General features: G+C 35.4%; 1 protein-coding gene across 3 annotated transcripts in view; it reads left to right on the plus strand.

Moving 5' to 3' along the window:
• LOC126978284 (protein cycle) overlaps nucleotides 1-26,565 on the plus strand; it is a 117,961-nt gene that overhangs the window by 74,335 nt on the left and 17,061 nt on the right. For all 3 annotated transcript variants that reach the window (XM_050827034.1, XM_050827033.1, XM_050827032.1), the window contains 6 exons: nucleotides 16,881-17,039; nucleotides 19,251-19,379; nucleotides 20,894-20,965; nucleotides 22,320-22,656; nucleotides 23,852-23,969; nucleotides 24,539-24,721. In XM_050827034.1, the coding sequence (XP_050682991.1) occupies nucleotides 16,881-17,039; nucleotides 19,251-19,379; nucleotides 20,894-20,965; nucleotides 22,320-22,656; nucleotides 23,852-23,969; nucleotides 24,539-24,721 (998 nt within the window). The remainder of the gene's footprint in view (nucleotides 1-16,880; nucleotides 17,040-19,250; nucleotides 19,380-20,893; nucleotides 20,966-22,319; nucleotides 22,657-23,851; nucleotides 23,970-24,538; nucleotides 24,722-26,565) is intronic.

Raw genomic sequence — 26,565 nt, forward strand, 5'->3', positions numbered from 1 at the left:
TCTCAGCGCAAACACTTCACACCTGCAGTCGCAAGTAACTGGGGAAAAACCTGAACTCGAAAATATGTTTTCATTGTAAAATTTTATAGCTGATACATATATTAGCTTCAAAAAGATGTAAAATATTGTAATGTATTTTGAATTCAACCTGAAAATTGATACAACACTGATGAAGCTGTTCATGTAGCCCATCTACGATTTGCCAGACGACACGTTGATTGGACTGATGGACTCTTTTCAGACGAAAGCAGATTGTGCTTGCATGGCATCCATTGAAGAGAACGAGTCTAAAGTATATTCGCGTAGTGGTGTATCAAATAAAATGTGGTTTTTGGAGGAGGTTCCCGGTGGTCACGGGAATTTCAATGAACGCAAAAACCGAGTTGGTATTTATTGAAACTGGCGGTCGAATGGGAGAAGATTAATGGCAAACCGATACATTGAAGAGGTTTTAGGGGATCACATCATTCCCTATGCTGTAATCATCGGCTCAAATAGCTAAAAATATCTAACACTCTAAAACAATACAATCCTCCTTCTTTCCAAGATTAGTGCCCTGACAAATTTTTGGTGAGTTGATTCTTCCATATGTTTTATGTGATTTAGTGGATTCTACTGGAGTTAATATAAGGTAATTTCTAAAAAAAAGTTATAGTTATCCCCAAATATAGGATGCAATAGTAATACATTTTTGGAACAAAGTTCCTTACGGCAGGCTTGGAGGTGATAAGGATTTTGCTGCGTGACCGAACTGAAAAAAATGTGATAGTAAAACCATAAGAAAAAGTCCGTGGAATAAAACCGTTAAATGTGACGTGCGCAGGCGCGACAGTCGTATACACAAGCGAGTAGTGTATAATGCCTTTCTCTTTCTAATGGACTTTATTATGTGAGAGCAAGAAATATTAGCAGGGTTGACAATCTTGTCATTGGCAATCAAGTAATAGATGTAATATAACTTAAAAAAATTAAGATGGATAGCAACTCTACAATTGTTCCATACATTTATATAACATTACATTTTGGTTGCATTAAACTGTATCGTAATTTAAAAACCCTTCTAGAGATGGCGGTAATATGCATTCGATGACCACGTAACTTTACTACGGCATGTAAGATGGCGCCACGTTCTCTGTTTGAAATATTTTTACAATTTTATGAAATCTAATTTGAAAAATAATCAATTTATTTTGTTACAAATTGTGTCGATTCTACATTAGCCGAAGGAACTTCGTTCCTACCTGGTGTCCCACGACACCACATCTTTGTTTTTTAATTTTTTTTATAGGATTTTTATTTTAATACTATATAAATATTGATTATCTGAGCCCTCGTGCTCATTTTTGTAACTACATTCAGATTGAAACAAAACAAAAAAAAATATGCTTAATTAATAAGAGTAAAGTTGATACAGTTGCAAAGTGCGTAGTTGTTTCTTGATTATAATTGGATGTCAATTAAAAGTTTTGCTTTCAATGGTTTTTTAATGAAATTGTTTTTTAGCCCTTTTATGTAAAGGTACCTTGCCGGTATATCGCCCTAAAAATTTTGTTTATTGATTGACTAGTAATAATCCGTTGCCAAACTTATAACCTATAGCCGTCCAGGAATATAGTTCGTTTTAAACGAGGCATTCATTTAAAATTTCATCGTGTTAAAAAAAAAATTACAATATAAAGTTTAGTATGCCTTCAAATAAGTTTACTTATTTTCCTACTCCAAAGAATTTAACAACTTTTAACAGAGGCAAATGGTAACTTTGTATGAAAGTTTCTTTTCTTTGAAGTTAAAAATATAAACATATCTAAGGTTTCGTTTGAATAGCCATTTAAAGTAAATTATTGAAATAATAAAGGTTTTTCAGTAAGACCCAAACCACATCGCCGATTCGCGTGCTCTCCGTAAACACTTCTTCTGCATCCCGTCTAGTAGCGAGTCTGAAATAGCAGAAATTGTCATACCGCGATCGTCTGGACGGCAAATCTTTGATGAAGTGGGTTGTAATCCATATACAATCTTTCAAAGTCGGCCCACGGAATAAAACACGGGTCTGGTCATATAATAAAGACTAGAATTAGAAGAACATCTCGGTTTGGGGCACTCCAGTATCAACACGAAATATGCTTACAAGTATACCTACAAGTAAATTTGATTTGAGAACACTTGAATTGATTATTGATTTTTTTTCTCAATAAAAGTGATTAACACTTAACGCTTTGCACAGGATGCCGGCTAGATTATGGGCTCCACAACAGCGCCTATTTCTGTCGTGAAGCAGTAATGTGTAAACATTATTGTGTTGAAATAACTAGGCAAATGAGACTTAACATCTTATGTCTCAACGTGACGAGCGCAATTGTATTGCCGCTCAGAATTATTGGGCTTTTCAAGAATCCTGAGCGGCACTGCATTGTAATGGGCAGGGCGTATCAATAACAATCAGCTGAACGTCCTGCTCGTCTCGTCCCGTATTTTCATAAAAAAAAAATGAACGTCTGTGCTATTTGAGCGTACTGGTGACCTGTTGGGGCTCATGGTGTGTAATCACTGCTGCCCATGCTCCCTTGTAACACCAGAGGAATCAGAAGGTTCCGCCGCTTCCATATATGTGAATAGATTATTTAAATTATATCATATACCCTCAATATAATGCTCTATATCGGCAGTCTTGTGTTAGCTAGTTCTTTTAAATTTTAACAATTAGTTGCTTACCAACTACTGACCTGCACATGCTGTTCCACATGTTTTAGAGCAAATTTTTTATGCCTATTTGAAGCGCCACTCGCGAGCGTCCAGAGAACTAATTTTGACGTATAATACAAATGGCTGCAAAGGAACGTACAATAATCTGATTTTTTTTTTTGCATTTTGAATTCATTTCGTTCCCTGTTATTTATACTTCAAGAATCAACGTAATAAAGTACATTTTAATTTTTTTTTTTGTAAAAAGTTTCCCACCATCTATCGATGCTTGTTGAGGTTGAAATCACTAGTACCGCAGACTCTCGCTACATGGGCAAAATGGCGAATATCAAACAGGCGTGATTGCGTAGAGATTTATTTATTTATTTACTTTATTAGGACCAATAAACAGTAACACAATAATAATATTTAACTATAACTTATGTATATAAACCTTAATTAATTGTGAAACCAACTACATTAGCCACAGATAAATTATATGAGAGGGAGATAAACACGTACATCTATATAAACAAAAAATGAAATTTATGTGCTTAGTAACAATTAAAATAGAAAAGACAAAAAAAAAGATCATCATAATAAATGTTATTGTTTATAACATAGGTATCGGTTAGAAGCTTTCATTTACTATATCTATTTAAATTAAATTATACTCTAACATAAAGTTGAATAACTAATTTAAACTTTTCAATCTTACTAAGTGGTTATCTTTTAATCATACTACTTTTTTTTTTTTTAATTTTATGTTAGTTCTCTCTGAATCTTCTACCGCATTTATCACGGGGAGTGCTCAGAGGAGCTGCTCGGGTTGATTCCAGTGGCCGATTTCAAAATGCAAAAGTACCACCCGCATCACGTTGACGTCTGGCATTCCACGACCGCGCCTTTTGCAAAAAAATTCTCGCCTCGCACAGCCACTTTGTGGAATCTAGTACCGGCTGCGGTTTTCCCGAACTGATACGACTTGGGGACCTTCAAGAAAAGAGCATACTCCCACCTTTAAGGCCGGTAACGCATCTCGTGACACCTGTTGTTGCGGATGTCCCCCTCTTATATAAAAAAAGGCACAAAAGCACTTTGACAGCCGCCAGTCCAGTGGTATATAGTAGAGGTCAGTGTAACCAATCTATCACAGCTTACATAGGTATCTTACCGATATTTCACTAGTTGCTGAAAGTATATCAAAAGTTTCAAACGTATATTTCTCTTTATTGAACTCCTACACATCTATCTATCTATCTATATCTATAAAAATGAATTGCTGTTCGTTCGTCTCGCTAAAACTCGAGAACGGCTGGACAGATTTGGCTAATTTTGGTCTTGAATTATTTATGGAAGTCCAGGGAAGGTTTAAAAGGTGAATAAATAGGAAAATGCTGCTAAATTAAATAAAAACAACAAATTTGTTTTTCCTTTGATGTGTCCATACATAATTTCTATGAGAGTATTTATTGACGCACGGTTTGACAGTTCTGCTGTGAAACAATTTCATTACGACAGCCGGGTGTTATGATATATTATTTCAATAAAACACACATTCATATTAAACATTATTTTATTTATTATATACAGAACAACGTCCGTCGGGTCAACTAGTTAGTAATAATAATTTGAAAACACTCCGTGCATATGTGAGATGAAAATTGAATTGTTTTGTAGTAGCCTCTGCAAGCCAATACGATTGTGTTTGTAAGTCAATAAGCAGCGACCTTGATCGATTTCAATACTGATTTTAAGTCATACAACGCCTCGCTATCATACATCGTAACAACGTTAATTTAAAAAATTACTTTCGTGTACGGATGGATACCGCAAATAAGAATAAATGTTTTTTTTTATCTGACAAAGATGTTGAGCATGAGATTACTAGTGGTAGATACTAACGAAAGTGCTTGTGTCAATGGCAAAATAATAGTAAAAAAAACACGCTTTCACTGTCTTTAAGTTGCTTGTAGCTTCAGTATATTTTTTTTATTTATAAATATGCCCTTTTATAACATATTTCTTATTTTTTTTAATGAAAATAAGGAACGAGACGAGCAGGACGTTCAGCTGATGGTAATTGATACGCCCTGCTTATTGCCACTCAGAATTCTTGAAAGACCCAAAAATTCTGAGCGGCACTACAACTGCGCTCGTCACCTTGAGACATAAGATGTTAAGTCTCATTTGCCCAGTAATTTCACTAGCTACGGCGGCGCCCTTCAGGCTGGAACACAATAATGCTTACATATTACTGCTTCACGGCAGAAATAGGTGCTGTTGTGGTTCCCATAATCTGGCCGGCATCCTGTGCAATGGAGCCTCCCACTGGTAAAATAATAATAATAATATATAACTTACATTTAATAACGTTCTGAAGATGTCGATTTTCGGATACAATATTTGATACATAAAGTTAGGTACTATTGTTATGTAACTAGCATTGATATAATATGACAATCCAGTTCAAAACAGAATTTACACTTTAAACTACCCTCAATTATTCACACAATGTAGTTATAATCACTACGTTATAAACATCTCTTAAAGTAAATTAAAAATTACCGCCTTAACGTAAGATCCAATTGAGAAAATATTTAAAAAAAAGAAGCGAGAAAAAAGTGCTTTATTATTATTTAATGTTGTTTCGAAAAACCTTTTAATACAATAGTTACTTTACATAATATTCACAAATACAATATAGTAATAAAAAATAATTAACAGTTCGACCATTTTGGTGTCCTATGTAGTCTAAAGCCATCGGAAAAATTTAATCATACTTAAAGAGCTAAAATGAAACGAAAACGTATTTCTGAATGATTTTATAATAATACTAGCTGACCCAGCAAAACGTTGTATTGCCGATATTGAAATCGCGATACAAAAGTAACTGTTGATCGTAGATGGGTGAAAATTTGAAGTTGTATGTATTTTTTAATGCTGACTCATAATCAAACAAATTTAAAAAAAAATGGCGTGGACCACCCTTAACATTTAGGGGGATGAAAAATAGATGTTGTCCCATTCTCAGACCTACCCAATATGCACTCAAACTTTCATGAGAATCGGTCAAGCCGTTTCGAAGGATTTTAACTACAAACACCGCAACACATGAGAATTTTATGTATTAGATGTAGTAATGAAATGATAAGAATTAATATCGTATTTGTATATTAAACAGCTTTTACATGACAGCTTTATAATTGCCAATTTTTTTAAGTATTAACATGGATATAGTGTGCTATCAAGAGATAGACATATGCCATTTCAGACATTTCTGTAGACTTGTATAAGACGCACAATTCCACCATACATTTTTTTGTTATATTATAATATGAAAGGGTATAGACAGCGTTTTCGTTGAAAGCTCCCAGATGGCTTATTTTTATTCTGACACCTCCAACAAATATTATTAATGTATACAAGGATGTATAGAAAAACTCAACAAATATTTACTAAAACCTTCCTCGAGAGCTACGCTCTCCACCGGTGAAAACACCATGAAATCGGTGCAGTAGTTTTTGAGTTTATTGCGAACAGACAGTCAGACAGACAGACGCGACAGAAGATTTTGTTTTATAGGTTAAAGTATATACGAATAGACACTGATTTAAGCTTGCTTAAGCCTGTACTTTCTTCTACTTGTTTGGGAAAATGTAATAAAACTTCCAAAATAATAGTTTTTTTTTCTGTTCGTCATAGAGAATATAACAACAAGTTACACATAATCTCAACAAACATAAATAATTGGGAAGCCTCGTAATGTATATTCTGAAAGAGAAACTCGTTTCGGTTCTATTAGAACGTTAGCCCTTCGTATTTCAAATCTCATTTCAAATATAGTTCTCTAGCTCTACCAATAAAAACAGGGGTGACTTGATGACGTACATTTTGGTTTCTGAAGACACAAAACAACATTTAATTATTTTACATTTTGCCATTTGTTGATTGATATACCTAGAGCAAGAAATATCCGTAAATAATTCCTGACCCAGCACACGTTGTATTACCATCATAGTATCATCATCAACTGTAGTTAATCTATCAACTATAGGTAGCTAAAATTAAGTTTGTTTTGTTAACTCCTGGGAAAGTTAGACAGATACAAAGATTCTAATTAGTTATTCATTTTAAACTATTCTCTCAATTTGATTTCTGAACGACGGGGGACACATCAAAGGAAAATCAAAATTGTTGTTTTTTTTTTTATTTTCCGAACATTTTCAAATTTATTCACCTTTTAAACCTTCTCTGGACTTCCACAAATAATTCAACACCAAAATTAGCCAATCGGTCAAGCCGTTCTCGAGTTTTAGCGAGACTAACGAACAGCAATTCATCTTAATATATGTCACAATGTTTGTCCTCAATGGACTCCTAAACTAATGAACGGATTTCAATGGGGATTACTTCGTGTAGTGCAGTGTAGTCCAACTTAAGAGATAGGATAGTTTTTATTTCGATTTGGGACCCATAATTATTTTTATTTCCAATATTTGTTTTGTATGGACATATTTTCTGTGAGAGTATTTTTGACGCGCGGTTTGACAGTTCTGCTGTGAAACAATTTCATTATAACAACAAGGAGCATATTATTATGTTACAATGAAAAATTATTGACAAATTCATCAAAAACGGTATTTTATTTATTATGTACAGAACAACGTCTGTCTGGTCAGCTAGTTTTTATATATATTATATATACTCGTAGATTTCAGAACATAAACAGATTAAGTGCCATACCATTTTTAAGTACAAATTATATTTTTACTATTAGATTATAATAATTTTAGGCAGTGTCATCCTTAGATCTATTAAGTAAGTTGATAAAATGTGGATTTTTTTATTTTAATTTCATAGAAATGGACCTGTTCGCATGAACATGCAAAAATAACACACTTTTACTGCTATTTCTTATTACATAAATTAAAGCTGATAAAGGCAGTGGCGGATTAAGCAAGCGCTGGGCCCTTAGCAAATTCTTTGAAAGAGCCCTTGCATCTATATTGGAAATCGTCGGTTACCGAGTGTCTAACGTGGATTTTCTTAAGAGAAAAATGTAATATCAAGTAAATTCAATACACCACATCTTAATAAGTTTCACTCAAAACATTACGCTCAAACAGAGATCAGTGGGCTTTAATACCCTCTTTTTGCTCAGCAATTTTTCTGGATTTTAAAACTTTAGCTACAATTTTCTAGGCGCTAGTCCGCATTAGTCGATATTAGGTTTCGGCATTTCATGCCTTAAAAAGTGGTAAATAATTATTTTCTTTTAATTCCAACTTTATTTATTGCTTTATTGATTGATTTAAGTATTTGTTTCAAAGTTGCGGTCACCAAAAAGGCCGAGATCAGTTACTTTTGATACACCTTCTTAGAATATGCCTCTGTATTGATGTAACAACTGAGTCAAAAGTGGATCGTTTATTTCGAAGAAAGATCCTGACAGAAAGGTCAATGAAAATCCGTTTCGGAAGTGTTCTTCATTTGATTTATTTTTGTTTTTTCAATCAATTATTGTGAGAAAACGATTGTACCATGTTTCTATTTATATACAAACTGTGACATCCACTGAAATATTTTGAACCGCTCTCAAAAACACTTCAAATAGCTCTCCGCTTTTGTTATTATTATTAATTATTTTATTTGTTCAAGTGTAATAATTTACTGTGGTTCGTTTTGATGTGACAGCTGAGCCGAATTTGCGCCATTTCATTTATTTTGTTATTTCGGCAAAGTTATATAATTTGCTAGTAGAAAATGATATATAAATGAAGTTTTAGTGTTTTCTTATTTTGTTTGTATGTATAATATTTTGACGGAATACAATATTAGCTTAATTAATCTTATTTTAGGCTGTCACAAAGGCTACAAAAAGCGCTACGTGTGAGATTTAAAAAATTTTTTTTTTTTGCGTTTCGCTAGGTAGAAAGTACAATTTTCCTACCCGGTTGTTTTCATGCCTTCGACTTCATATCGTGCCTGCAAACTACACCGTCGTAGTATTTTCTTACTTTCTTCCCTGCGCTTGTTCTCTTTCTTACGCTCGTCACCTTGAGACATTGTATAATAAGTTTTCCGAATTGTAAGCAGCCTTGCAAATAAAGGCGGGAAACTTTATACGGCCGAATAAACTAATTGCGAAATGTCTATTTGTAAACATTTACCATATTCTGTGTTTATTCGCATGTATAATATTATACCAAGAGTATTTGTAAGGCCGTAAGTCTTTAGTAATTATTGATTATGCTAGATTTTCGCCTGCAAATATAATTTTGTAGTGAAAGATCTCATATTTATAACAAGTTGTGTGTGAAATCGAAGGCTTATAAGTTATTTGTTGGCGTATGTACTATGCTGTATGTACTATTAGAAGTGTGAGCCAACTGGAAATGGAACTTGTGTGCCAACGTAATACGTTAGTCTTTGTTTAATTTAATTACCTCTTATTGTATTATCGGCCCGCTCAACGATCGATCGTCGGGAATCGGCGAACTCTTGAAGGTATTCCGAGTGATGTGTTTGTTTCAATAATACATCTAAAATGGTATTCCGTATACCCAAGTGGACTAACCATAGGTACGTAATTTTCTCATTTATATATTTCGAAGATTTGTTTCTTTTTTCGCGTGTACTACACGGCCACTTTATATGTGGGCCTCGCTTGAACGTGAGCTCCCGTTCCCCTTTTCCTCGCGCTCGTCCTGTTGCGTCAGTACTGTTTGCAGTTTCAGTACCGTTAGGTACATGTGATATTTTCGTGCTATCGCTGTTTTTGGTGTTAATACGTTTGAACTTTTTTTTATTAAGAGTACTGTAGTTTGTGCCAGTTCTTTCGTTGATTTTTCATCATAATAATAATATCCTATAGTGATGTTTGTTTTGCACACCGTAAGAAAACGACGATGTGACGTCATCGACGTAGTGTGGCGACGACAGGTGCAGAGACAATTTATTCGGGTAGTATATATTTTTTTATAAAATAATTTATGGCAATAAAGGATGAGACGGGTAAGATGTTCAGCTGATGGTTATTGATACACACTGCCGCTTAGGATTCTTGACAAACCGCGCTCGTCACCTTGAGACATAGATGATAAGTCTCACTTGTAATTTCACTAGCAACCCTTTCAGGCGCCCTTCAGACCGAAACACAATAGTACCCATAATGTAGGCGGCATCCTGTGCAAAGAAGCCTCCCACTGATAGAAGATATTAGAATATGTTTATACAAATAATGTTACTTTAGGGTCTAAAAAAAATTTAATTCCCTATACAATGACGTTAATTTTATTCCGAAATGATCATCCAGTACGGAGCTAGGTTCACAGAAAAGTTTTTTATTTCACCCTGATACAATACTGTCAACTTTAAAATCCTGCTTCAGTGTTTAGTACATATTATCTAGTTTTGAATGAATTGATTTTTCATATTATAGTTCAGTCATAGAACAAAATTTTTGTTTGATGCCTTTAATTATTGAGAATCAGTCAGCTCTTTAATATTGTGTCATGAAAGACCTCCGGGGATTACGGGATTCATTGTTCGTTGTTGGTTCCTGCAAAAACAAAAAATACTCGTCGCTTTTGCTACGTGTTTCAACAATGTTTTCAACGTGATGTAATCGAAAAATGTATCTCTACATACCAACCTTTGTGAATCAATTTTACTGGCACGACATCACAGGCTACCGTACAAATATCGGTATGTTATTTGTATGGGACAAATAGTGAGTGCATTTCGTAACTATGTTTTTACATAAATGTTTTTACTGTCGCAATATCAAATGATTGAAGAACCTATCAATTCGGGGGATGAAAGGGTTTTGATTTTTTTTTTATGAAAATAAGGGACGAGACGAGTAGGACGTTCAGCTGATGGTAACTGATACACCCTACCCATAACAATGCAGTGCCGATAAGGATTCTTGAAAAACCCGAAAATTCTGAGCGGCACTACAATTGCGCTCGTCACCTTGAGACATGAGATGTTAAGTCTCATTTGCCCAGTAATTTCACTAGCTACGGCGCCCTTCAGACCGAAACACAGTAATGTTTACACATTACTGCTTCACGGCAGAAATAGACGCCGTTATGGTACCCATAATCTAGACGGCTTCCTGTGCAAAGGAGCCTCCCACTGGTGAAGGTGATCTCAGTAAACCCTTTCATACTTTAAGGCACATGAAGAAGAGTCTTTTTAAATTCAGAGTCCCACCCCATCTTTGAATGCAAGCTCTTATAATAGCTGGCAGTTTCCTTTGCGAAAGAACGAAAGATGTTGTCAAAACTTAGGCTGAAGCAGGCTTACGGCCGTTTTCAATAACGTATCTCTAGTTACGGATACATTGCTGTCACTGTTTAATGACAATATCTTATCTATCCATAGTTATGTCCAATATAGTAACAGTCCAATGCTTTGTGTCGATAGGTTATTGAAATATAATTAAGCGTAAAAGGATAGATTTGTCTACCTCTAGTAAGTTAAACTAAGGATAGATAGATTATTGAAACTGTTAAACAGACTTGTTTCTCTATCTAAAGTTAATAAGAAAACTAATCAGATTTTTAATACTCTGTAATTGTAAAATTATTTAAGTAAAACACTTTTAAAGGATTAAAACGCGTGTAATTGTAACGGTTTTTTTTTTGTTTTTTTTTGTTATAATATTGAAATTGGCTCTCAACAAGCAACAACCAATGAATATATCATTATATCGAAATTGGCTCTTATTCCATATTTATGTTTTTGATAGGAAAAGGGTGGCGGAAAAATCGACCATAAATATGCACTTTTAAATAAGCTGTATAACTGTGTTTTTTTTAAATATGAAGTACAACACGTTGAAGTTGGGGTAATTACTAAATGAGATTAACTAGGTGTCTGCAATTATTCAATTCTTCGTTTTGCTTAGCACCAACCTCCAAACTTTATTGTAAATATGTATTTTCTTTTAGGTAACTTGTTTTGTAATAAGGTATATTAGTAAGTAATATTTGAATCAATTTGTTTGTCATTTGTCGAAAAATGCCTATAAAAATGTTGTAGTTTTATTCCTGTTCAGTGACAATTGAAAAGGAAAATTTTGAGTTAAATATTTATATGTATATATAATTCACTTTTAAAGTTTTATGTTATGTAGATCGATATTAATTATTGTAATGTATACCTTTGTGTAGGAGTGTCTTTGGACCGCCCATCGTCGGCTCCGCCCAATCACTTGTATACTCTGCCTCCCTCATTTAAAACCTTACGAAGCTGAAATATATCCCATAATATTGGTAGTTACATGCTTGAAATAATAGCAATTTATATTATACCACCGTTATTAATTTTGTTTTGTAAAAACATCTGTAAGAGGGGCTTATGTTCATTCCAACATTTAAATGAGAAAGTAAGTTTAAATTGGTATCTACGATATTTTTTTTTATGGAATAAGAGGACAAACGAGCGTACGGGTCACCTGGTGTTAATTGATCACCGCCGCAAACACTCTCTTGCAACACCAGAGGAATTACAAGAGCGTTGCCGGCCTTTAAGGAAGGTGTACGCGCTTTTTTTGAAGGTACCCATGTCGTATCGTCCCGGAAACACCGCACAAGGACGCTCATTCCACAGCTTTGTAGTACGAGGAAGAAAGCTCCTTGGAACCGCACTGTGGAGGACCGCCACACATCCAGATGGTGGGGATGATATCCTAACTTGTGGCGTGTCGTGCGAAGGTGGAATATACGTAGGAAGGATTAGGAAAATAATTTACCTAACGTAATTCAAAAGTACAACATTACGTAATTTTAATAAAAGTCGTCGGTATATTTACCGGCATAGAAATACCTCCACATGTAGACGTCACCGTATATATTACGATTATTCGGTGTGATATAATAGGTGTACTAGGTATTAATCAGTAGATATAGGTATAGCACTTATTTGTTATTATAAATACTTACTGAGTATAGACCATCCGGTGTTAGATTTCCAAAGTTAACATTGTCAGCGTTTTTGACGTGATTGGCGATCGGGGAGGTCACATGCGCCATTCCTAGTTGTGGTCAAGGCTAACATAATATATAATATCCGGACGACTGAGCCTTGCTCGGATTTTTAAGAATGTACAAAACTTGAACAAAAAAAAACTAATAGGACTTCTGGATTCGAACCGGGGTCTTCTGCTTTCCGGATCACCCAATGTCCCATCTGAGCTATAATAGTCTTGTATATAGTGGCGAAATTTACCTTTGTATTCTAATGTTATTGTAGCTGTTTCTCATTCAAACATGGATAAAACCATTTTTTTTTAATTGAAACCTAGCTAGATCGATTTATCACCCCCGAAATCCCCTGCATACTAAATTTTATGAAAATCGTTGGAGCCGTTTCCGAGATTCAGATTATATATATATATATATATATATATATATATACAAGAATTGCTCGTTTAAAGATATAAGATATATCATCCCTCTAGAATTCGTCACAGAAAAAGTAACCCTTACTTTTGTTACTAATCAAACTTTAAAGTAATAATTAAATTTTTTGAAAGGTCGCAAAATGCCTTTCGTGTTTGCATCTAGCTGGTTTTGATTACACTAAAAATATAACATTTCAAAAATGACATTAATTAGTATGTGAAATGTTGGTTCCACTATTTCTCTTTTTGTTTTTCAATGTCCGTAAGAGTAGCACAAAATTGGTTTTTAAATAATTTTCAATCCGGGATTTTGTGTGTCGGATGAAGGTACATACCTCGCTCTGGTCGCCCTGTTTCGGATAAAATTAACTGCATTTTTTAAAAGTGGAAGATGATAGGCATATCAGTTTTTTTTATGAAATTAAAGGACCAGTCGAGCAGAATGTTCAGCTCATGATAATTGATACGCCCTGCCCATTACAATGCAAAGCCGCCCAGGATTCTTGAAAAACCCCAAAAATTCTGAGCGGCACTACAATTGCGCTCGTCACCTTGAGGCATAAGATGTTAAGTCTCATTTGCCCAGTAATTTCACTAGCTACGGCACCCTTCAGACCGAAACACAATAATGTTTACACTTTACTGCTTCACGACAGAAATAGGCGCTGCTGTGGTATCCATAATCTAGCCGGCATACTGTGCAAAGGAGCCTCCCACTGATAAATCAGTGGGGAGGATATAGCTGAAGAACTGGTTACAATGAGATTTGACACATTAGAAAAAAGCTAGGTACACTATAGATCTCGATTATTGGGTGCTACAAATTCTAGCTCACTGAAGAAAACCTAATTAACCGTGTTGTGATTACTTATTGACACGTAATGAAACCGAAGCGTTTTTAAAGAGATTGATAACTGGCGATGTGCAGTGTATCAATTACGAGATGAACATTCAAAAAAGGTCGCAGTCAAAGGTCCGTCAGGCTTCGCAGACTGTGGCATAACCCGGGTTAATTTACATAAAGGTGTTGGTTTTGAAGGGCATTTTGCCATCATCTTTTACCACCATCGTTTTGGATCTGTGCTGCTAACAACTAAAACGTAGTCGAGAGAAATCAGCCGGAACTGATCAATATAAAAGGTGTCGTCTTTTATCACGAAAACACTAGACCAGACACCAATTTTGGGACTTATCCCAATCTTAAATTGGGAGAGATTTGCTGAAAGGTGTCTATGCATCCCTGAATTTGCATCTTTACATTTCCACCTGTTTCATAGAATAAAATTGCACATTATTATTTACATTTTAATAATGATACATACTGTAATGAAGTGTCGATAATTTCATAAACAAAAGCGTCCAAGTGCGAGTCGAACTCGTCCATGAAGGGTTCCGTAGCAGCAAGTAACATAATTTAAAAGTTCTTGTAGTTCGTTGTAACGATTTATGACGTATCAAAAAAAACTGCTTCCTAGATCTCGTTCAATCCATTTTTTGGTGGAATTTGCACATATTTTTTTTTTTGCTTTATCATTCTCTTATTTTATAAGTTAGGGGGTGGGGGGCACACATTTTACCACTTTAGAAGTGTCTTCCGCGCAAACTATTGAGTTTAGAAAAAAATTATATTAGAATATACTTTTTGAAGACCTATCCATATACGACACCACGAGTATGGGTTTGAGGAAAAAACTAAAAATAAAAAATATGGGGAACCTCTAAAATTTATTGTTTTTTTTTTCTATTTTTGTGTGAAAATCTTAATGCGGTTCACAGAATACATCTAATTACGAAGTTGCAACAGTATAGTTCTTACAGTTTCAGAAAAAAGTGGCTGTGACAGACGGACAGACAGACAGACTGACATGGCTAATCTATAAGGGCGTTTTTTTCCGTTCCGTTCCGTTTTTTGCCATTTGGCAACGGAACCCTAAAAGTGTCTTCAGTTTTATATAAATTGGGAAACTTTTTCCCAAACTTATAATTGCGTATTATTTGATTATTATCATTATCATATTCATTGCTAAAATCCAGTGGAACTGACCAGTTAAATGATACTGTTAGAGGTGAAATTTGCGAATAGGCACACTGAACTCAGAGATATACAGTAGTCTAGATAAAGGGCTAATTTATCTATTTAACTTGCATTGTCGAATAAATTTTGCGTAAAATCACATAAATATGTACTCATATGCACGTGACATCAGTATCGGGGTTGAGCAGGTTATCAACTGTAAAGTAGATCCTGTAGATGAAGCCACAACCAGAGAGATGAACAAAGCATACAAGATTTTATTAACGATCGTCACTCGAACGGTTGGGTCAGTTGGTACGAGCGCTCGCAGGGAACGCGAGAGGTCGCGGGTTCGAGTCCCGCATCGTTCATAAAATTATATTTTTAACCGACTTCAAAAAAGGAGGAGGTTCTCAATTCATCGGAATCTTGAGGAGGCGAGAGGCGAGAGCGGGTTGCGGCGGAAGGACACCGATTACAAAAATAACAATAATCGTAACTAGAATTAGATTAATTAATTAGAATGTATAAAAAAATTTTTTAGTGTATATTAAGTATATATTATATCTATTGTTTTGAAATAGTGATCTTGAAGTCGGTTTTTTTTTAATTTTTTATATGTTTTTAAGTACTCGGTCATGATGCACCGAAAATATTACTATACACGAAAAAAAGAACCAGACTCCATTTCAATGCGATGGAGTTTTTTTCCAAGTTGATTGTCGCTAGGTAGTATTGATATATCTGAACATTGATTGATGTGTCTATGTACCTGTAGATATTATCTCGATCTGTGATACGCCAATGTCAAGGGCGAGAGCAGCATGCGATGCGCACGTTCCCACTGCTATCTGCGAACACATGGATAATATTATAAGACTCATTGCATATTATTATGCAACGGAAGTTAGATACGTATCTGTTACTTAATGTTAACGAGAAATAATGTCTGCAAAGGCATTGTTGGTAGATCATTATTTTAAAATAGTATTATCTATTTTATTTTTGAAATATAATACATTTTTAAGGATTGTTACGCGTTTTTAACATTATAAAAAAGAGATTATTGTCTGGATGTTAATGCCAACCACAGTCCATTTACAGCAAATACCAAATACGAAAAAATAAATGGCGCTAAATAAACAATTGTGTCGAGTTACCTTCTCGAAACCTGACTACCTTGCTAATGTTTTATTTATAAGTTAGTAACGTTGTGAAAAATTTCTGGAATAGCAACATATAGTAGGGTAAATGAAATATAATATTACTTCTATATGAATACGATTTTGTGTAATTATTTCAAAACGATCAGTAAAAACAACCCTTAAGAACTCCTTGAGTCTCAACTCGAGACTGCGATTTTCAACGAACGAATATAAATTTTTATTTATGATCTATTATATACTTATATATATATAAAATATAGAAAAAGACTTTTGCGGGTGGAATTTCGTAAGATCCCTTTCTTAGCTGACCTCTACTCAGTAAAAGGAATATTCCTACCAAGTCCAGAGATATCGTGATGAGTCCGTATATAGGTGGAAATCTCTTAAATTTATGATATAGATTAGAGTATGTTATTTAAATATGTTATTCCCGCGTTAATCAAAGAATAAATTATAGAAAAAACTCATTCTAAAAATAAAATTGCTTATATTGTTCCGCATTGCATATATGAGGCAGGCAGTTTATATCATATGTAGATAATATTTTGCCAATTTGAGCGGTGCGCGTCAAGAAAACTATATTTTATAATGACTGTTGCAGATCGAACGTGGGGCCGGTTGCGGGCTTCGAGGTGACAACGGGCGGGGGCGACATGGCGAGCGGCGCGGGCGTTTCGGTACAGACCGGAGATGCGCACGCGCCGCTCTCGATGTCGCACCAGGCCGCCGAAGACCCGCACAAGATGAGGGGACCCCATTTGTGAGTTCTCGCAAATACATTGATAGAAATTAGTTATTTATGCAACTGTTCTGTAATAAGGGTATTAAAACACGAATGTGTGTTTATCGAGTGTGACAATAGTATCACATTTAATGCCTAATTATCAACACTTGCATACAAGACTTTATCAACACCCATAATATGAATCCTCTATAAAAGATTCTGAAACAGTTAGCTCACTGCTAACATATATAACATAGCCAGTCTTAGTAACCATCATATTACCATCCAAAGGAGCGATATAATGAAAACGGATGTTGTAATGTTGTACTGAATTTCATTACAACACACGATTGGGTGATGTAATGGTTATTACGACTTTGGGTGTTTTTATGTTGGCAATAAGCTAACTATTTTAGAATCTTTAATAGAGGATTTAAAGCATGGGTGTGTAGATAAAGTATATCAACGCACCTAGGGAGAAATGTATCTTCTCACCCGCGAAAGATTGACACCCCAGTGAAAGGCGAGTGTGACAATCGCAGGTGGCAATATCCTACTTATCTCACGTGGTGGCGCCCTTATGCCTAGCTTACTTGATAAACGGCACCTACAATTTATCTTTTTGAATTGAATGAATTCAGATCACAATTTTTCTTGAATTCGGTATTATTTTTCAAACATACATTGTATCCCTACTAATAAGTAAAAATGTGAATGTAAGTTTGTTTGATACGCTTTTACGCCGGAGCTACTGAACCGATTTTGATGGAATTTGGTACAGACTAGAGCTTGAGAAAGGACAAAGGCTACATTTTATCCCGGAAAAATCCGAGGCTCCCGCGCGATAATAAAAATATATAATTTCACTTAGATGAGTTATAACTATATCTACTAATAGAAGGTTTAGTTTTTTTTTTCTTTTTTTTTCATTTACACATTTACGTGATGGTGAAGTCTATGTTGATGAGCTTCAGCGTATTTTTGGATAGTTCTCATCCGATATGAAACGTATCGGATGCACGTAACATTACAGATAAGATTGTGTCAGCTACGGCGTGTAATACGCGTTTTATGTACTAGACCATAGGTTCTCAACGTGGGCGATAACGCCCCCTTGTGTGCGTTTGAGACTTTCGGCGAAAATTAGATTAGAAGACCCAGAGAAAATTAGGGGGCATTGAGCAGCCGCAGATGGGGCGTGGGTAGATTAAAAAATATAGTCTAAAAAGGCAAAAAATACACGAAAATACTCTAGAAAAAAACATATTCTCAAAGTGGGCGGTGAGCAAAATAAGGTTGAGAAACTATGTACTAGACTAAACTACTGATAGTATGAAACGTCGACGCCAAGTGTAGCCTAACGACCGTTCCCAATATTCAGTCTATCTCTTACTTGAGATAAAAATCGTAACTATTCTGTCTTAGCGCTGTCTGTCAATGGGACGACGTATAGCTTCCTAGCGATAGAAATTTGTATGGAAATTGCAATTCACGCGTCGCAATATATGGCGATAAGAATGATTTATCGGGTATATTGGGACAGCTTCAGATTATTGACAGCTAATTACTGACAGTAGAAGGTAGTAATTTATTTCTATCTGTAGATAGTATATTGGGAACGGCCGTAAGACTTGCAACACCATGAAGGTTATTTCGACTAGTTACAGCAATCAGCTTTAAAACAAACTTTTAATTAAGTTATACCTGAGAATAAATGAAGAATGTACAAAATGTTGAATATATCGTTGACAACACTGTCAATACGATTGTATTGACAGTGTTGTTATACGTCCGAATAAACCAATCATAAAGCAAAATGTGTAATTGTAAACATTTTGCATACCTATTCGTGGTTTATTCTCGTGTATAAGACTGTACTAAGTTTATTTGTAAGGCCGTATAAGTCTCTGCGTGTTATTTTCCTGAGTGTGTTCAGTGCCGGATTAACCGTATAGCAAGAGTAGCATATGCTACAGACCCCGCGCGAAAGGGGGCCCCGCATATTTAAACCCCCTCATCTTTAACTGAGCGTAATATTTTTAAGTTTTTGGTATATTGAATTTACTTGATATCACAAAAACGTCAAACTTTACAACTTTTCCTACCAAGACAATCGTCAGACACTCGGTAACAGACTATTACCAATATAGATTAAGGGCTCCTTCAAAGGATTTGCTACAGGCCCCACGATTGCTTAATCCGGCACTGTGTGTGTTACTGTAGTAATTATTGGTTTTTCAATCATAGCACGGATTCCTACGAGATGGAGAACTGTGAAGTGCCTCTGTCAGGACCGTCGGCACCATTATGCAACTCCGCGACGACGCCATCTCCTAATCCAGCAAGCGCGACACGCAAACGGAAACCATCATCATAGTAAGTAATATTACTGACAATATACAAGATTAATTTTGTACCAAAATTCATGGTCGACGCGGGACTCGAATCCGCTCCTCTCGGGTTCCGTCACAGCGCTCTTAACAACTGTGCCAACCGTCCGAGTAAATGATAGTATGTCTTGTTCAACACTCAGATTGTGGCTCCATCTGCTCTACAGTTGCTCAACACCAATAATTGCATATTAGGAAATTGACTTGAGATGTCGCTGTTTCAAATCTTAACAGTCACTTCAAAATAACAAACTGTTTACATTATTTACCTTCAGAAAGAAAAACCGCCCTTACAGGCCGGCAAAGCTCCTGTGATTCCTCTGGTGTTGCAGGTGGGCGGCAGTGATTACTTAACACCAGGTGACCCGTACGCTCGTTTGTCCTCCTTTTCCGTAAAAAAATAAATAATAAGTGATGTTACACCATACCGTCTCCGTAGGTTTGGAGGAGATAACAGTTTTGTGACGAGTTGCACGCATCGAATTCGAATTGACGCCTCGCCATAGGCTATAGTCTAGTACTTACTGATAGTATTTGTACCGTCAATTAGAACAACTTATTCCTTCCGCCAAACCCTAGGCCAGGATCCGTGTACTAACGACGCCCTTAGATAATTCGGAAAATCAACACAGAAGCGGTACCTCCACTGGCAACGAAACTGTAAGATACTGTAGGGCTAACAGGACTGCTGCACACTGCGAAAATAAAGTTATAATAAGTACCAAACTCACTTCAGCGTTTTACGACATAATATGATTCTGTAAAACCAACCTACTAGCAGCTAGCATGATATAAAAATATTTAGGCACCTATTGAAATAAAAATTTAACAAAAATGCATATGCATATGCATGTGCATATTGTTCAAATGTGATAAATAAGTAACCCGAGAGGAATTTCGGCCTTACGAAGATACTAATCATTGAATGAGTATGCATGGTGCTTGCATTGCATACTTACTTACCTCTGCTTTCTTTATTATAAATGCATCGTATTTGGTGCGTCATACTATAACACTACGGCGAATATTCTAGGTGGATCACAGCAATCACAGCAAGAACGCTTATCACGACCAAACAAGACGCAAAGGTGAAGATCATTAATCTCCGTTACACACCGATACATCTACTAAAGTAGATATAGATGTATCCGTGACCCGTGAGTTACTGAGATATTTCAGGACATCTTTAAATACGTCAACCCATTCGAAATACTCAACTATTTTCCGTTTATGTTTGTTCCTGGTGTTAACATTATGGTTTATTATTCTCCCTTATGTCTATTGGGCGATGTTATGCCTTAATTAACAGACTGCATCGACTCTCTGCTCGAAAATATTAGCAAGCGTAGCAAAAATGTTCCGATTTTTGTTTATATAGAATCGTAATGATTGTTGTCCACACGCTAAACATGAAAAGTTCCATAGAATTGCTACTGACTTAATTTGAAACCTTTTTATGGTAACTACTACTTTAGAAGTTTCATAAAACTTTTGTTTCAGTTCTGCCAATACTTACGAAGATAGGTGTTCCGAAGATTCTCGATCTACACGCAATACCTTACCGGACAAGAAGTAAGTATCAACTCAATACATATTGTGGAATATTTCTAGTCTTTCTTGCTATATATAGCCGTAAAATATGCATGCAGATTCCTGAAGGGTCATTGTTCTTGCAAAACCAGAGGAATCACATGGGCCTAACACCGTAAGGGTCTACCTAAAAATGCTGTTTTTCTCTATTTCTCATTTTGCGGTCTGCTAACAGAGCTTTTATTTGATATATCTTTAATTGTTTTACTATCTCTCTTACTGTTAGACTAAATACATAGTTATTCAATATGTATTATGAATGATCTCCGTAACCTTATAGATTGAAGCAAAGTAGCAATGTTTGAAGGTGACACTAAACGGATACTCAAAAGAAAAAAGAAACCACCTTTATAGCCTATATTATACGTTTCTTGGACTGTAGATGTAGGCTTCTTGAGGGCTATGCGTGAGTTCTGGAGAAATCTCAAGCGTTCACTTCTTGCCTTTCAATATCTTAATATATATAGATTACGTGACACGTTGTTTGTCCGCGATGGACTCCTAAACTAATGAACGGATTTTAATGGGGATTAATTACTTCATGGAGTACAGTTTGGTCCAACTTGAGAGACAGGATAGTTTTTATTTCTATTTAGGACCCATAATTATTTTTATTTTCAATATTTGTTTTGTATGGACATATTTTCTTTGAGAGTATTTAGTGACGCACGGTTTGACAGTTCCGCTGTGAAACAATTTCATTATAACAACAGGTAGCATATTTAGGAAATAATTCTTGATGTTTTGAAATTTTATTGACAATTTCCTATAAAATAGTATTTTTTTATTATCTACATAACAGCGTCTGTCGGGGTAGCTAGTGTACTATATACATCATTTATGTTTCGGTAAAATCTAAACAAGGGCAAATTGTGATAATCTTAATAAATTAGATAAAACTTTATGCTTCCTACACAAGTCGAGGTACCAAGTCTTTAGTTAGGTGAAGTATATGCTTCTTCAACATGAACATTAAATGAATTGTAAATATATGTCTACGTTGTACCTATACAATATTACTCTATTATAAATCTCTATATCAGTCTATGCGAACATTTTGAAACAAAGATCGATTTTAATGGGCCATACCTACTAAGTGTTATTGATTTGCCGTTGCGAAGTTCAACTTCTAGCTTCCTAGTTTAAATCTTTCATTTGTATATAATTTTTATTTATATTATGGCGATATTGGTACCATCTTATTTATTTTGAAATTGTTAAATATTGTTAGTTCGACCTAAAGTGTTTAGTACACAGTGTATTTCAAATACATCATAAACCATAAACACATCGTACAAGGATAAAGTAATTCAATTCTACAAATGTACACTCGCAGACAAAACCACAGCGAGATAGAGAAGCGTCGCCGTGACAAGATGAACACGTATATATCAGAATTGAGCACGATGATACCGATGTGTGGTGCAATGGCTCGCAAGCTCGATAAGCTGACTGTACTTCGGCTTGCCGTGCAACACTTGAGGACAGTCCGCGGGGCGATCTCCGCCGGCCCGCTGACAGCCAGGCCCCGCCCTGCGTTTCTCTCTGAGCAGGAGCTAAACGCACTAGTATTGAGAGCCGCCTCGGATTGTTTCCTGCTGGTCGTCGGATGTGATCGGGGGCGCATTCTGTACATATCGGCTTCCGTCATGCAAATGCTACATTATGATCAGGTAAAATTGTTTATCTAACCCATGCTTTAACCCCTATTAAAGATTCCAAAACAGTTAGATTATTGCCAACATTAAACATTAAAATGTCCTTACAACCATTACATCATTCATTTGACAACCTGTATAGCCGAGTGGTTAGCAATCGTACCTACTAAGCTAGAGGACCCGGGTTCGAATCCCGGTAGGTGCAAGCATTTATATGATGAATATGGATGTTTGTTTCCGAGTCATGGATGTTTAAATGCATTTATGTATGTTTATATGTTTGTTTATATGAATTTATGTTTGTTTAAGTAAGTATATTGTATTAAATATATCATTATTTTGTAACCCATAACACAGGCTATATATGCTTAACTTGGGGCAAGATAATTTGTGTGAAAAGTGTGTCAATATTATATTATAATATATTCATACGAGTGTTGTAATGAAATTCAGTACAACATTACATCATCCGTTTTCATAACAACACTCCTTTGGATGATATTATGGTTTCTAGGACGGGCTTTTTTAATGTTAGCAGTATGCCAACTGTTTCAGAATCTTTTATAGAGGATTCATAATATTATGAGTGTAGATAAGGTCTTGTATGCAACTGTTGATAATTAGGTCTTAAAACACTCATGTAATACTATTATCACACTCGGTTCGCCCCGTGTGATAAAACCCACATTAGTGTTTTAATACCCCTTATTACACAACATTTGCATAACTATTTTTTGTCGAATCGAATACGCGTACAAATTTCAAGTGGTTTACCTGACGGTAATAGATTGCCACCATCCATGTTTCCTCTTTACACCAGGAACCACGGGAGCGTTACTGAGCTTTGAGTGTTGATTTATTGATCTTAATTGTATTTCCACTTCGATATGACATCTCAAGATATCCAAAGAAAGTGCAAATTGCAAACTTTGGTGTTGGTGTCGTCTAAAATTTTTGCTTTTGATATATGATGATAATATGCATGACAAATTTATCGTAGAATTCTTATAATTCTTTAGAAGAGAAGTTTATATTTTTCCTACGTTTGAGTCGGTTAAGAAATTATTTAAATTAAAAATTTATGTTGATCTTTTTAAAGTTTTTGTTATTGAAATCGATTATAACACAATAATGTAATAAAGACACAGGATAAGTTTTCTATCTGGTCTAAGATAGTTAATTAGATAATTCAAACTACCGCAAATTTCAGACGGAGTTGCTGGGACAGAGTCTATTCGACATACTGCACCCGAAAGACGTTTCAAAAGTGAAGGAACAGCTGTCAGCTGTTGAGTTGAGTCCCAGAGAGCGGCTCATCGATGCTAAGAGTTAGTACTGTCAAGTATAATATAAAATTAGAATATGTACCTATCCCAGGTAGTAATCTTAGGGAGATATGTTTTACTGTAAGACTTAGGTTGTGTTGTTCAGCGCTCATTTCACAGTGTTTTCATTACTTATTCGTTTGCAGGACGTTCAGCTGAATGGTATGATACGCCCTGCCCATTACAATGCAGTAACGCTCAGGATTCTTGAAAAACCTGAAATTCTGGACGGCACTACAATTGCGCTCGTCATCTTGAGATATAAGATGTTAAGTTTTGCCCAGTAATTTCACTATGCAGTGCCCATAATCTAGCTGGCATCTGTGCAAAGATGGCTCCCACTGGTTTAGTGATAATAATCGCTAAAGAGATGTGGCAACTAATTATGGCCCCTATGAGAAAGGACAATCTTATCAAGGGCCCTGCTACAAGCATCTCTCTCGGATCGAATAAGAAATGAGGAAGTCAGCAGTATTATCACCATCAACGTCCTGCTCGTCTCTTCCTTTATGGTCATAAATAATTTTAATGTTGAATATCATTGTAAAAATACCAATATTTTTATCAATTAGCGATGATGCCCGTGAAAACTGATCTGGTGTCTGGCGCGTCAAGGCTGTGTACGGGTGCGCGACGCTCGTTCTCGTGCCGCATTAAGTGCCGAAATCTGCCGCGAAATGACGTCAAAGACGAAGAAGGAGGACCGACTACTACGCGTAAACCGGAACGGAAGTACAACGTTGTGCAATGCACGGGTAAGCCTGCTGTGTGTAATAAGAAACGCTTTGTATTTTTTTGTTTTAAAGTGAAATCTTCTTTAGCGACGTTGGGTATTTTTTGGTAGGGGCAAATCTTATGGGTTCGCGTCACCGACATGCTCATGACTGGCGCACTTGATAAATAAATAATTAATATATATAGTTAGACACTGATGAAAGAAGTTTCCTTGGGGGATTCTAGGGGATCAGTAGGTAGGTACACCACTTGACCCGTACGCTCGTTTGTCCTGCTTTTCCAGGAAAAAATCAGTATACCTGTAGCTATACAGCTGACGTATTGTTCAACATTATTAGTATATCTTATAAGTGAAATTTAATGGATTTAGTGAAAAATTCAATGTGTACATATATTGTGCATTGTTGATATAGTGTTTGATTGATATATTTTGAAAAAAAAAAAAGTTTTCAAAATAAATAGAAATTAATAATTTATTTGTTTTTAAACATTATGAAATTTCAAATTTTAATACTAAAATAATCTAAGTTTTCACTTCTATCAGCAGTCTCGACAACTGTAAATTTTTATTTTATTGCATACTAGCTGACCCAGCAAACGTTGTATTGCCGTATAAAGTAATAAGAATACAAACTTATTTTTTTTTACCTCCGGAGAAAGTTCGAACGATATAAAGATTCTAATTAGCTATTCATTTTAAACTAATCTTTTGATTTGTGAACGACGGGGGACACATCAAAGGAAAAACAAAATTTTTGTTTTTATTTAATTTCGAAGATTTTCATATGTATTCACCTTTTAAACATTCTCTGGAGTTTCACAAATAATTCAAGACCAAAGTTAGCCAAATCGATCCAGCCGTACTCGAGTTTTAGCGAGACTAATGAACAGCAATTCATTTATATATATATAGATGTAGATAGGAAGTAGTCAGTTTAAATGAACGGGTAGGCAATGTGTAATAATAAAAATGTTGTTTTATTAGTTTTCATTTATTGAAATGAATACGCAATTCTTTGCGCCGCGCCGTCTAACCTTCTCTGGAAGCCCTTCCAGTACCTATTCAGAAACCTCGAAGTACCTGACCAGGTTTTTATTTTAAATGCTATTTAGCTTTTTCCTTGAGGGGCTTTACGAACGCAATACTTGTTCGATGTTCACAAATTAATTTATTCACTTATAACTATTAGCTTATTTTTTTTTTATCATTCAAATAAGGCTGTTCTTTATTGGACGCGGTGTTACTAGGAATCTTTAGGACTAGGAAATAGCCACCCTCTTCAAATAATAATAATAATTAAGGCTGTTCTTAATTCGTTATTAAATTAGAATTAGAATGACAAATGAGTAGGATTGGGTATTTTTTATAACAACCCAAAATCACCCAATATTTAATGTATGCTTAGGCAAACATGGTGTTTTTAGACAAGTTTTATGGTGAAAGTATAGCATTTCGAGCTATGAACACTACTTAATCCTGTTACACATATCCTTAAGTCTTATTTGTAAGTTACTAATGCTTGCTGTTGGTTATAGTTAACACTGCCGAGCCTCTTTGAACTACCACTTTTCTTTGAAGTTAAACAAGTTTTTTGGCATGGCGTGACGCATTATTTTGGTACTTCTCTCAGAAAAGTTATTCTTATAGCTTTGTACTTTTTTGTGTTGGTTCATTTATTCAGATTAGTAGTGAATAACGAGGATTGTAAGCATATAAACTGTTTTCCACGCAAGAATTTTGAAAATATTGGCTTTGTTACATAGATGGCGGGCCGGCAGCCGTGAACTCATATCGCTCAAGGTCGCTGGCATTTAGTGTCGCCTTAATTAAGAACACCTATATAAAAGCCTTTTCAAGAGAAAA

Source organism: Leptidea sinapis, chromosome Z, assembly GCF_905404315.1.
Source record: "Leptidea sinapis chromosome Z, ilLepSina1.1, whole genome shotgun sequence".
NCBI lineage: Eukaryota > Metazoa > Arthropoda > Insecta > Lepidoptera > Pieridae > Leptidea > Leptidea sinapis.